The sequence below is a fragment of the Podarcis erhardii genome (genome assembly GCF_964252035.2).
Source record: "Podarcis erhardii genome assembly, chromosome: 10".
Taxonomy (NCBI): Eukaryota; Metazoa; Chordata; class Lepidosauria; order Squamata; family Lacertidae; genus Podarcis; species Podarcis erhardii.
Genome location: NC_138500.1, coordinates 70,017,562 through 70,032,310, shown reverse-complemented (window position 1 = coordinate 70,032,310; position 14,749 = coordinate 70,017,562). Strand labels below are relative to the sequence as shown.

At 42.3% G+C, this 14,749-nt stretch overlaps 1 protein-coding gene across 1 annotated transcript in view; it reads left to right on the top strand.

Moving 5' to 3' along the window:
* Positions 1-14,749, top strand: part of LHFPL3 (LHFPL tetraspan subfamily member 3) — a gene marked incomplete at its 5' end in the record, with an annotated part of 262,237 nt that overhangs the window by 162,212 nt on the left and 85,276 nt on the right. The window contains one exon of the mRNA XM_081879450.1: positions 10,073-10,309. Coding sequence (XP_081735576.1) covers positions 10,073-10,309 — 237 coding nt within the window. The remainder of the gene's footprint in view (positions 1-10,072; positions 10,310-14,749) is intronic.

Here is a 14,749-nt window from a genome sequence, read left to right as displayed (position 1 = left end):
TCTCCAGGGCCAGACGGTCTGACCTCCAAGTATTATAAGACATTAAAAGACTATCTGATCCAACCAATGATGGAGGTCTGTAATGAAATTATGGAAGGGAAGAAGGCGCCGGAATCGTGGAAGGAAGCCTTTATCACATTGATACCAAAATCTGAAGCTGAAAAGACACAACTCAAAAACTATCGTCCCATCTCCCTTCTGAACGTGGATTATAAAATATTTGCAGACATTTTGGCAAGTAGATTTAAAAGAGTCCTTAATGAAGTAATTCATAAAGACCAGGCAGGCTTTCTCCCAGGCAGACATATGTTTGCAAATACTAGGAACATTATTGACGTTTTGGAACTTTTGCAAACAGACATAAATACAAAAGCAGTGTTAATTTTTATAGACGCGGAGAAGGCCTTTGACAATATTTCTTGGAAATTTATGAAGGGAAATTTAAATCAAATGGGAGTGGGACGGGGGTTTGAGAATGGGATTGACGCAATATATTCAGAACAAAAGGCTAAATTGATAGTTAACAATGTGGTTACAGAAGAGTTCAAAATTGAAAAAGGAACACGACAAGGCTGCCCGATTTCCCCTTTGTTATTTATTTCGGTTCTGGAGGTGCTCTTGAATTTGATCAGAGGGGACCGGTTGGTGGAAGGGATTCAGGTCGGAGCGAAACAATACAAATTGAAAGCTTTTGCAGATGACCTAGTTTTGACCCTGCAGGAGCCAGAATCTAGTACGAAAAGAGTATTACAATTGATACAGGATTTTGGTCGGGTGGCAGGATTTAAATTAAATAAACAGAAAACTAAAGTGTTGGGAAAAAATTTGACAGATATAGAGTCGGAACGGTTTCAGAGAGAAACAGAACTAACTATGGTCAAAAAAGTAAAATACCTAGGGGTAAACATAACAGCAAAAAACCTGAGTCTATTTAAGGATAATTATGAAAAATGTTGGTCTGAAATTAAGAGAGACTTGGATAGTTGGACAAAATTGAAGCTTTCTTTGTTAGGCCGAATTGCTGCTATCAAGATGAATGTATTGCCAAAAATGTTGTTTTTGTTTCAAACATTGCAGATCGTGGACAAAACGGAGTGCTTCCGGAAGTGGCAGAAAGATATATCTAAATTTGTCTGGCAGGGCAAAAAGCCCAGAATTAAGTTTAAGATATTAACAGATGCGAAAGAAAGAGGTGGCTTTGCCCTGCCAGACTTAAAGTTGTACTATGAAGCCGCAGCTTTTTGCTGGCTAAAAGACTGGCTACTTCTCGAAGACACTGACGTGCTGGACTTGGAAGGTTTTAACAATGCTTTTGGTTGGCATGCATACTTATGGTATGATAAAGTTAAGATCAATAAGGCCTTTAAGAACCATATTGTCAGGAAAGCAGTGTTTAATGTCTGGACAAAATATAAAGACTTACTGGAAAATAAAACTCCAAGGTGGCTCTCACCTCTGGAGGCTAAGGCCCTAAAAAGACCCAATATGGAGGCCAAATGGCCAAAATATTGGGAAATATTAGAAAAAGATGGAGACAATTGGAAATTGCAGAGTTTGGAGAAAATGAAGGACAAGGTGCGAGACTGGTTACATTATGCTCAGATTAAAGAAGTTTTTAAAAATGATAAAAAGTTAGGGTTCCAGGTGGAGAAATCGAAGTTAGAAACTGAATTGTTAGAACCAAAGACCAAGGTACTATCTAGAATGTATAACTTGCTGCTAAAATGGAATACACAAGACGAAATGGTTAAATCGGCTTTGATAAAATGGGCACAGGATATTGGGCATAACATTATGTTTGAGGACTGGGAAAGGTTGTGGACCACTGGGCTGAACTTCACTGCATGTAATGCTCTGAAGGAAAATGTTATGAAAATGCTATATAGATGGTACATGACCCCAGTTAAACTTGCCAAAATATACCATTCGTCTGACAATAAATGTTGGAAATGTAAAGAAAATGAAGGAACATTCTTTCACCTCTGGTGGACATGCCCTAAGGTGAAGGCCTTCTGGGAAATGATATATAATGAGTTGAAAAAGGTATTTAAGTATACCTTCACTAAGAAACCAGAGGCCTTCCTTCTGGGTATTGTCGGCCAGAGGGTGTTAAAGAAGGATCGAACATTTTTCATGTATGCAACAACGGCAGCAAGGATTCTCATCGCAAAAAATTGGAAAACTCAAGATTTACCCACACTGGAAGAGTGGCAGATGCAGCTGATGGACTATATGCAACTGGCCGAGATGACTGGCAGAATCCGAGATCTGGGAGAAGAAAAGATGGAGGAAGACTGGGAGAAATTCAAGATGTATCTACAAAAACATTGTAATTTGTTTGAATGTTAAGAAGGATGCTAGATTATAAAAAATTGGCCACCACTAAACTAGATTTAAATTTAATGATAAGTGAGATTAAAGAAAATATAAAAATTTATTGGAAAAAGTGCTAGATTATATTTGAATGTGTGGACATGAGATTGTAAACAAGCTGATAATTTGTTTGGAAAAAAATTTTTTAACGACGTAAATGGGAGAGGGGGACGTGAGGGAGTCCAAAGAAGCGAAGAATTTGTTGTGATAGAAGTAAGATTGTTCTATGTGTGTATTTTATATCTAAAAAAACCTTAATAAATATTAAAAAAAAAAAAAACAAAGTGATGTTGACATTTGGCTCTTGCCAGCTTGGCAAGTAGTGAGGGGACAGGGGTGAAGAGCGGAAGATATCTTGTCCACATGGGCCTGCAAACAAAGCCAGTGGGTTCAGCCAGAAACTATGTTGGCCAGCAGGTAATGGCTTTTTCCATCTGCCTTGCCCCAGCCTCCAGCCCTAGGAGCCTTCATAAGGGAGCTGTTTCCAGAAGAAGAACTGAGAGGGGAGAGAGACTCTGTTTGCCATCAGGGGGTGGTTGGTTTCACCTCTGCTGTACCCCCTCGAGTCTGAGGAACCTTCAGAAGGAAGTTGCTTGCTGCCATGGGCATTATGTAGATGTGTATTTTGCCCATGTATGGAGAGTGTGTGTATGAGCTTAACAGTGTTTAGTTTATCTTTCGTGTGCTATTTTGTTAATGTTGTTAATATTGCTTTATAGATTATAAATGCACCATATAATATGACTTTTGCTTTAACTGTGGTGTTTAGATTATGTTTTAGTTGTTGCTCTGTTAACAGTGCTTTATAGTTTACAATTGTTTTGCTGAAAATTTGTTATTTATTCTGTATGATATATGCTGTATTTGTGATGTTCTGTTATGTTCTATCATGGTTTTGTTACTAGATTCAGGTACATAGTCGTGTTGGTCTGACTCACTCAAAATATATATATATATATTTTTTTTTAAAAAAAATGTTCAGTAGCACCTTAGAGACCAACTAAGTTTGTTCTTGCTATAGGCTTTTGTGTGCATGCACACGTCTTCAGATACACAGATGGTTTTGTTATTTATTGTTCGTAAGCCGCTTTGGGATTCATTTGACTGAAAAGCAGTATAGAAATATAATAAATCAAATCCACCAAATCAAATCCCTAGGCTGATTTGCATGTACACAGGAAAGTAGCATTATCTTGCTTTGGGAAGTTGGGGGGGAATGGTGTCAATGAACACAGAAATTACCCAGTTTTCCGTGACAGGGAGGATATTGCAAATGATTGCTCAGTTTATGGATTCCAATATCAGCAGGAAAGATGTGATATCCCCACTTCAAAGGAGGGCAGTGGGGGCTAGAGATGTGTATCTTAAAGGCACATACACCTGCCATAGTGGATGTGTGACACACCTTTCACTGACAGCTGCCACTCCTACTCTTCTTCCTGCCAGCCCATCACACCTGCCATGTTTCTGTACTAAACCATGGCAGCAGTGAACAAACTGTGAAAATGGCAGCCAGGCGAAAAAGGATGAGATTGCTTGCACAGAAAATTTCCTGGTCCTCTGGGAAGGATTAAAAAGTCAAAATCGACCCTTTCAACTAAAAATGATAGGTAGATTTTATAAGTATCTCTTCTGCTTTAAAGATCTTACAACTGATAAATGAAACCTTGCTGGGACTGCCTCTCAAATACTCGCCTGTGCTTCCTAGCATGCCAAATGAAAACTGTGCCTAGGTAATCTTATTTAAGAGTGTACATGTGTACTTCGGTTTTAATTTATTTTTTGCATGTGAAGACTGCTAATTCTCATAACATTTATTAAGTAGTGCATTAAACTAATGGGGGCTCCTGTTCCTAGTACTGCATTCTGAAGATGGAATCCTATGAGTTAATTTCAACGTAACTGATATTTTGTTTTCAAAAAACTGTGTAAGTTCATTTTAATTGTAAGTAAGGTAGACAACCGTCTGCTTTTCTCTTCCACATAATTTCAGCTTAATTATTGCTTCTGAATTATTATTTCTACAGTGTTCAAGGCATACAATATAAGTAACTGCCGAAAAAAACACTGAATTTTCTTAACTATATTTTCATACCTAACATCTATTCACTCTTCCAAGCAAACCAAATTAATATACAAAGCAAAGGTGTGTCTTTTGTTCTGTGTGACTTACTCTGTTCACTTTCAGTGGTTGTGACAATTACAGTGGTGCCTCGCAAGACGAAAAGAATCCGTTCCGCGAGTCTCTTCGTCTAGTGGTTTTTTCGTCTTGCGAAGCAAGCCCATTAGCGGCTTAGCGGATTAGCGCTATTAGCGGCTTAGCGGCTTTTAGCGGCTTAGTGGATAAGCGGCTTAGTGGCTTAGAAAAAGGGAGGGGAAAGGGGGGGAAAGTCGGAAAAACTCGCAAGACATTTTCGTCTTGCGAAGCAAGCCCATAGGGAAATTCGTCTTGCGAAGCACCTCCAAAATGGAAAACCCTTTCGTCTAGCGCGTTTTTCGTCTTGCGAGGCATTCGTCTTGCGGGCCACCACTGTATGCAAGAAAAACACCCCGCACTAATTTAGGATTTTTAATAATTTAAACATCGATGAGCAACAAAATAAATACAGGAGTTGAAGTACCTTGTACTTCAGCTCTTTATGCTGGATGTGAGGTCTGTGAAAGTGGCCCAGTAGAAGCTTCGCCTTTTATGCAGGAATTGTGGGGAATTCCTAGTACAGTGGTACCTAGGTTTAAGAACAGCCCTATTTATGAACTATTCGGTATACGAACTCTGCAAAACCGGAAGTAGTGTCCTAGTTTGCGAACTTTAACTTGGTCTACAAACGGAAGCTGAACAGTGGAAGGACACTGGTGGCCGTCTCATTAGGGAAAGCGCGCCTCAGTTTAAGAACAATTTCAGTTTAAGAACGGACTTCTAGAACGGATTAAGTTTGTAAACCGAGGTACCACTGAAGGTCTTCATTGGGCATAAAAAGGATATGACTGGGGAAAGACACAGCCAGATGGGCAGGGTATAAATAATAAAGTTATCATTATTATTATAGCAAGAGACAAAAATGTGGATGACAAGATTATAACAGACTAGAATTGCTGTGGAAAGGCCTTTCAGAAATGTCAGGCATCACCTCTGTGAGTTTGTTCAAGTGAAGCTGGCTTGACTCTCAGCTGTTTGGTCTGCTTATGTTTGGCAAGGAAACAGAAAGCAGGGAAAAGTTAAGCAAACAGGGTACAAAGTGACTTGAGGGAAATCTATGACATGCTAGAATAATAATAATAATAATAATAATAATAATAATAATAATAATAATTTATTATTTATACCCCGCCCATCTGGCTGAGTTTCCCCAGCCAGTCTGGGCGGCTCCCAATCAAGTGTTAAAAACAGTACAGTGTTATATAGTGTTATATACTAAAAACTTCCCTGATCAGGGCTGCCTTAAGATGTCTTCTGAATGTCAGGAAATCGTTTATCTCTTTGTCATCTGATGGGAGGGCGTTCCACAGGGCGGGCGCCACTACCGAGAAGGCCATCTGCATGGTTCCCTGTAGCTTTGCTTCCCGCAATGAGGGAACCGCCAGAAGGCCCTCAGCGCTGGATCTCAGTGTCCGGGCTAAACAATGGGGGTGGAGACGCGCCTTCAGGTATACAGGACCGAGGCCGTTTAGGGCTTTAAAGGTCAGCACCAACACTTTGAATCGTGCTCGGAAACGTACTGGGAGCCAATGCAGATCTCTCAGAACCGGTGTTATGTGGTCCCAGTCACCAGTCTAGCTGCCGCATTCTGGATTAATTGCAGTTTCCGGGTCACCTTCAAAGGTAGTCCCACGTAGAGCGCGTTGCAGTAGTCCAAGCGTGAGATAACTAGAGCATGCACCACTCTGGCAAGAGAGTCCGCGGGCAGGTAGGGTCTTAGCCTGCGTACCAGGTGGAGCTGGTAGACAGCCGCCCTGGACACAGAGTTAACCTGCGCCTCCATGAACAGCTGTGAGTCCAAAATGACTCCCAGGCTGTGTACCTGGTCCTTCAGGGGCACAGTTACCCCATTCAAGACCAGGGAATCCCCCACACCCACCCGCTCCCTGTCCCCCCAAAACAGTACTTCTGTCTTGTCAGGATTCAACCTCAATCTGTTAGCCGCCATCCATCCTCCAACCGCCTCCAGGCACTCACACAGGACCTTCACCGCCTTCACTGGTTCTGATTTAAAAGAGAGGTAGAGCTGGGTGTCATCTGCATACTGATAAACACCCAGTCCAAACCCCCTGATGATCACTCCCAGCGGCTTCATATAGATATTAAAAAGCATGGGGGAGAGGACGGAACCCTGAGGCACCCCACAAGTGAGAGCCCAGGGGTCTGAACACTCTTCCCCCACACCACTTTCTGGACAGGGCCCAGGAGGAAGGAGCGGAACCACTGTATGACAGTGCCCCCAGCTCCCAGCCCCTCTAGACAGTCCAGAAGGATGTTATGGTCGATGGTGTCAAAGGCCGCTGAGAGATCCAGCAGAACTAGGAAACAGCTCTCACCTTTGTCCCTAGCCCACCGGAGATCATCAACAAGCGCGACCAAGGCAGTTTCAGTCCCATGGTGAGGCCTGAATCCCGATTGGAAGGGATCCAAATGGTCCACTTCCTCCAAGTGTGCTTGGAGTTGTTCAGCAACCACCCGCTCAATCACCTTGCCCAAGAATGGTAGATTTGAGACTGGGCGATAGTTGGCCAAATTGGCCGGGTCTAAAGATGTTTTTTTAAGAAGCGGTTTAATGACTGCCTCTTTCAGCGGGTCTGGGAAGGCTCCCTCACAGAGGGAAGCATTCACCACCCCGCAGAGCCCATCGCCCAGCCCTTCCCGGCTCGCTTTTATCAGCCAGGATGGGCAAGGATCAAGGAGACAGGTGGTCGGTTTCACTTGTCCAAGCAGCCTGTCCACATCCTCAGAGGTAACAGATTGGAATTGATCCCATGTAACAGGACCAGACACAACTCTAGCACTCTCCCACCCCGGCCCTGCTCCCATGGTGGAGTCTACCTCCTTCTGAATCTGAGCGACTTTATCTACAAAGAACTTTGCAAAAGCATTGCAGGAGATCTTGGGGTCCCTACCAGGCCCCAGTGGTGCAGGTGGTTCCGATAGATTGCGAACCACCTGAAAAAGTCTCCTGCTGCTCTTTTCTGCAGATGCAATGGAGGCTGTGAAGAAGGCCCTCTTCGCCGTCGCCATTGCCACTTGGTAGGCTCAACGTTGAGCTCTAGCCCGTGTCCGTTCTGATTCAGAATGAGTTTTCCGCCACCGGCACTCTAGCCATCTCAACGATTGTTTCATCCCCCTCAGCTCCGGGGAAAACCATGGGGCTGTCTGGACTCCATGCAATCGGAGAGGGCACTTCAGAGCCAGACAGTCAATAGCCCTGGTTAACTCCGCATTCCAGCGTGCCACCAGGGAATCAGCTGAAAGGCCATCAACGTGGGATAAAACATCCCCTACCACTCTCTGGAAGCCATTTGGATCCATTAAGTGGCGGGGGCAGACCATCCGAATTGGTCCCACCTCCCTGCAGAGGGGAAGGGTTGTGGAGAAGTCCAGTTGCACCAGGAAGTGATCTGACCATGGCACTTCTTTTGTTTCACTTTTAGTTAGTGTCAGATCACCAACATCCGTAGAGGTAAACACCAAGTCTAAGGCATGTCCGCCGCTATGAGTTGGGCCAAACTTATTCAGGGACCATGACCATGGAGGCCATGCTTTCCACGAAGTCCCGAGCGGCCCCTTGTAAGGTCATGTCGGCATGGATGTTAAAATCCCCCAGGACAACCAAGCTAGGTGTCTCCAGGAGCATATCCGCCACAACCTGAAGCAGCTCGGGCAGGGAATCCTTGGTGCAGCGGGGAGGTCGGTACACCAGTAGGAATCCTGTACTGCCCCTATTGCCCAACTTCCAGAACATGCACTCAGAAAACTGGGTCTTCCCAATAGGACACCTGGTGCAGACTAATGACTTCCTAAAAATCACTGCTACCTCCCCTCCCCGCCCACATGACCTGGGTTGCTGTGCGTAAGAGAAACCTGGTGGACAAGCAGCGGCAAGGACAGGCCCATCTGCTTCATCCAACCAGGTCTCTGTCACACGTGCCAGGTCAAGTCCTCCATCCACAATCAGGTCATGGATGGCAGTGGTTTTATTCATCATTGACCTGGCATTGCACAGCAACACTTTCAGGTCATGTGGGTTTCTCTTGCTGATTCCTGTATCCTTCCGGTCACGACCAGACCTGGAGGCAGGGATAGTCCTCAAACAACGACTAAACCTGCCTCCTTGGTAATGACATGGTCTGGTCTTAGCATAACTCCTCCTCCTGCCCGTGATCACTGAGATCGGGTGTCCCAATACATCCCCCCTCCCCCTGTGGAACCTGCCCCACCCAATCTATTGGCTGAGGCCCACTCCCAGGCAGCCCTGACCCTTCCCCTTAAAAAGCAAAATACAAACTATACAATAACTTAACAGAATAATAATAAAAAAACAAAACAAGAAACAATAGTGCTCAAATTAAACTACTCCCCACCCTGACTAAATGCTTATCCCACCCCAAACAAAAATAAATTAATGAAATAATATAATATTATAAAAAAACAACAACCACCATTTAAGGTGCTGCAAATTAAAAGCGCTTAAAACATTTAAAACCATTTTGTCCCTTGCTGCGTGTTTTAGGATGCGTGTTCATCATTTATTGACCACCAGTCTGCTGAGGCAAGTGGCAGGGAAGGGAAAGTCTTTCCTTGGGCCAATGACATTTCGGACAGCTTGTTTTCTATACTGAAGGGGAGTTGGAAACCAGAAGTAATTTTCTTATAGAAGAAGATTAATGAAGTTGGAAGAACTGCAAGACAAAACAATCCTGGAAATCTTAGGGCATTTCATCATTCAAGTTGGACTCTGATTAGAAACTTCCCCACCGCTGCAAGGAGTTAGAAGCTTTCATTCATCAGTAAGAACTTGAAAAAGACTACTTGTTCCTTGATTGACAGAATCAAGAAGCTTGGGTACCCCCCACAAAAATTTACAATTTGGAAAACAATTGGATTATATGATATGTATTGTTATAATTTGGACTAATTGATTTGATGTGTTTAATTTGGAAATATGAAATTTAATAAAAATTATTTTCAAAAAAAGAAAAAGAAAAAGACTACTTGTTAAATGGATGTTTTAGCAGAGATTCATAATATTTGTTGTTGTTTCTGTATATGGTTGAAAACTTACATTAGCACAATACAGATACCATCTGGATATAAGGTGGATCTCTTTATTTGCTCCACAGACTTTAAGTTTACAGTATGTCAATTCCCTTTGCATTACGAATGGATGTATCAACTTCCCTGCTTGCCTTGCAGCCCCAACTCTTTCCCCAAAGTCTGAGAATAAGCAAAATAAGTTGTTAAAGGTGAAGGTTTCCTACCCATCAACCCCCCAAAAATGTTCATAAAACTTCAAGTTTCTGAGCATCATCATAATTTTCTGCACAGTGAAGATGTTGTGGTTGTCTTGGAAATAAGCAGGTTACGAAGTTTTGCATTGCAAATTAGAGACATTTTAATAACTGAATATGGGAATAGTTGTGAGTTATAAACTTCAGCCACGTGATTGTTCTGTCATTCTCTTTATTCCTCTTTCTTTCTTTCTTTTCCCAGCTGCCTGTCTTGTCCTGGGCTGTATGATTTATCCTGATGGCTGGGATGCAAAGGAGGTGAAACGGATGTGTGGTGAAAAGACAGACAAGTACACATTGGGAGCTTGTTCAATCCGCTGGGCTTACATTCTGGCCATCATTGGAATCCTGGATGCCCTGATCCTCTCTTTCTTGGCATTTGTACTTGGCAATAGACAGGACAGCTTACTAGCAGAGGAACTCAAGCTGGAAAACAAAGGTAGGAGGAACTGCTTTGGGAGGCTGTGTTACTCTGAACGGCAAGGGAAAGCACTTAAAAACAAACATCTCCATTGTTTATGTAAAGACTCGCGCTTGCTCATAAGTTATCCCCTATCCATGTTAAAGAACTGGTCCTTAGTATTATTGACCTTGTCAAATGGCACCTTTTGGCTTCTCCCCTTACTTCCCCTTTCAGGCTCTTCTGGCTCTGGCTGAGTGGCAAAAGTTCCTGTGTAATTCCTGTTCCTATGTGTTGCTGCCCAAAGGGATGTTACTCTGCCTCGGAGGGCAAAGAAAAGCACGCAAGGGAGCAGTGATGGTGACGTAGACTGTGGAGGAGGGTACTACACACTGGTGAACTCAGCAGAACTCAGAGCTGGTTGTAGTCCTTGTTCTGCCTAATTGCCTTGCGTTTCCCCGGACAAGTATTTTACTGCGCAATCCGCAAAAGCAGTTCCTGCCAAATTCAATGAGGCAAGGTGAAGGGACCACCTCAAGCGGCAGGATCCACAGGGACAGCAGATCCCATTGCAGACCTTAATTTCTTCCCCTTGTTTGAGATGTAGATCTTGACTCCCACATTCTTCCCTGGTGGGGAGAGAGGTGTCATTTTTGTGGTTCACTTCAGGGGCCAAAACGTCTTGGGCCAGCTAAATACAGTTAAATATATATATATAGAGAGAGAGAGAGTTTTAGTCTTAGTTGCTTTAGGTGGGCGATGGATATATCAAATATACCTTTTAAAAAAACAATTATTAGAAAATGCAATCTTTGTGTAATTTTTAACAATGCTGTAAGGAAACCTTTCACCTCCTAGGATAGGAACCAAGGATAGACAAACCTGCCTTGGATTATTAGTTTATTTCACCCCCATATTGTCTACTCCAAGGTTAGCCATCATGCTGCCCTCCAGATGTCTTGGGCTGCAGTTACCATCTCCCCATGCTCCTATTAAGATTTTAAGAGCAGCATAGGAGGTGACAGGGGAGGGGGAGCGAAGGTTTAACACTTTCTTCTTGCTGTGACCTACCCCCTTGTGCTGCTGACTGGGGAACAGCTGGGGTGGTGAAAAGCTTGCCAGGATACGCACATTTTCCAAAGCCTGTTAGGAAATATGGTCAGTGCCCAGAAAATGAACAAAATTCATTTGGATAAGGAATAAAGACGTTTTAGAAAGGAAAACGCCACGATGGTTATCACCTATAGAAGCGCTATCAGTAAAGAAGACCAACATTAAAGGAGATTGGGGTACCTATAAAGATATTACAGAATTCAAATAAGGGAAACCAAACTTAAAAAAGAAAGAAAACATACAAAACTGGATCAAAGACTGGGTCCAGTATTTCCAGTTAAATGAGATATTCAGGAAAGACAAAGAAAGAGGATTTTCTGAGGAAAACTCAGAACTCAAAAAGTCTTATTGGGCAACAAATAAAAACTAGTTTCAAAAATTTATAAAATCTTATTAGAATGGGAAGACTAAGGAAGATATGACAAAGACGCCTATGATCCAACAGACAATTGACCTAGGACACAACATTCATAGGTCCTCTTGGGAAAAACTGTGGAAAACCACAATAAACTTCCCAGCATGCTATACCCTAAAAGAGAACCTACAAAAGGTGATATATAGATGGTACCTCACCCCTAGTAAACTAGTAAAAATGTATAAAAAGGAAAGCAATTTATGTTGGAAATGTGAAGAGATTGAAGGGACATTTATACACATGTGGTGGGGGTGTAAGAAAGCCAGAGAGTATTGTGAGAAGATATACTCAAAACTGAAAAAGATGTTCAGGGTCTCATTTCCCAAGAAACCAGAGATGTTCTTATTGAGTATAGTAGAGAGGGAAATACCCAAGAAAGTACTTAGTCTTTTTCTCTACACAATAACAGCGGCCAGAATATTTTATGCCCAAAGGTGGAAGGACAAAAATAGTTCCACAAAAATAGACTGGCAAAATAAGCTAATAGAATACGCGGAGCTAGCAATGTTGACTGCAAAGATTAGAAATCAGGATGAGTCAGATGTAAAAGAAGAATGGGAATACAGTGGTGCCTCGCAAGACGAAAATAATCCGTTCCGCAAGTCTCTTCGTCTTGCGGTTTTTTCGTCTTGCGAATCACCCCTTTTAGCGGATTAGCGCTATTAGTGGCTTAGCGGCTATTAAAGGCTTAGCGACTTAGCGGCTTAGCGGCTAAGCAGCTATTAGCGGCTTAGCAGCTTAGAAAAAGGGGGGGAAGCGAAAAGACTCGCAAGATGTTTTCATCTTGCGAAGCAAGCCCATAGGGAAATTCGTCTTGCGAAGCGCCTCGAAAAACGGAAAACCCTTTCGTCTAGCGGGTTTTTCATCTTGCGAGGCATTCGTCTTGCAGGGCACCACTGTACTTTGGCAAATATTTAAAGAAATATCAGATAAATTTCCAAGTGGGGTTAGATATATGAGCAGCAGTTAAAATAAGCAGAAGAAGGGTGGTCATTAAGGAGATGCAGCTTAACAAGGACTAATTAAGAACCCGCAGAGGGGTGTGCATGGAAGTCAAGGACTGTAAGATAAACAATGACAATGATTGATGTACTAAGACATGTAAAATGCATAAATGAAAAAAGAAAATAAAGTATTTATTGATTAAAAAAAGAATGAACAAAATTCGGTCTATGTATACACATTTTTCAAGGTGTGCTGAAGATTATCTCTATTGCCTGGGGAATGTACACAATTCCCTCTTCATGGAAAGATTATGTACACATTCTCCCTGAGGCCTGGTGAATGTGCACAATACTGCTCAACTCATATCCCCCTTAACACGAAACACAAAGTCAGTTTCCTGTTCTGGTTTGAGCATTATGGCTGAAAGGCCACCAAAAAGGAATAAAGAAACACAACATCTGGCCTTTACTGATATCCATGTAGCAGAAAGCAGAGAATGGTGAAAGACTATGATTTTTAATCCTTCGAGGATATTCTGGATGGCACTTCGTGGTCATGATATTGTGGGAATCTCAGGTATAGAAAACTGCCAACAACAAAAAATTCTGCTTCCAAAGAAAATGCAATCTGTGCACTGAAAGTAAATATAGCCTTGGAAATGCCCTTAACCCTCTCAGTTCGAATTGTGTGACAGGGTTTTGATCAGACACTGCGGCATCCTAAAAAGCAGTTTACAACTCAGGGTTCTTTCATCATTAACATTTCCCAACCTTCTTGCACAATTTTTTTGTGCAGTTTTGGATTCCCTGGCCAAAAACTTCAGGCTGATTCATGAGCAACTCTTCACTGGAAAGTAGTTTTTTGGGAGCTGCCAAAAAAAGATCCACAATGTGGTATTAGAATTGCTTTCTAAAAACAATTGCTTTCAATTTTCTGCTATAATCTTAGAAGCAGGGTCTTAGAATAAGGACCCTCCAACACTTCACAGAATGACTGAGGAAAGCTTGGGAGAATGCAATGATGATGAAATTTGCAAGCAAAAGGAATGCTGTTAAATATAATTGCCAAAATAAGTTTATTTGGAGATGGGCCTTGTTCATACAGTGCTGGAATCATAAAAGTAGCAGATGAAATACCTCATTACAACTTATTTACTTTAATGTAGCAAACCGACACTGTGTAGACTTTTTTGATCTCTTGATTTTCTCGCTTCTTTGTCTAGTCCTTGTTTAAAGCCTTCCAAGTTGGCAAATAAATTATGCAAAAGAGTAAAGCAGGAGAACTAAATACATAAGACTTATACATGTCTCCTCAAATATGCATAATGTATACAGAAATGGATTTACATTTATGCATGGGCAGCCATTTTCCCCACCCCATCTAAGGGTCACAGAGCTTTGGATTAAGCCACTATCTGTAAATACTGTTCTATTTATCAACCTAGCCAGTAAGTATCATAGATTCGTAGAACTGTTGAGTCGGAAAGTACCCTGAGGATCATTTAGTCCAACCCCCCTGCAATGCTGGGATCGAACCTGCAACCTTGGCGTTATCAGCATTGTGCTCTAACCAACTGAGCTATCCCAGTGTGCATCTTGAATGATTTGTTCAAGGTAACACTAGCTCCTATGACTAAACACTTGGTTAACTGAAGACTGAATAACAGCACACTTTCTCATTGTGCTGTTCTGTCTATCGATGGTATGTGGTTGTGGTTGTTTAAAGTCATAATATATCGGAGCAGTTTGCCTTTTATTTATTTCTTTAGGATGCAGCCAAGTCCATAGGCTTTTGCATACTGATGCTGCTGTTCTCCCCTTCCCCCTGAACTCCTCATTCAAACAGCTAAAATAATAACAATTAATCTCTAAGGCAGGGGCTTAACCAAATAATCTGAGCAGCTGCCCCCACTGCAGTGCTTGGGAAGTACGTGTTATTTACTGTTGCACTTCCTCACGGGTAGCATTACTGTGTGAGTTATTAAGCTCTTGAATAATGTTATCTCT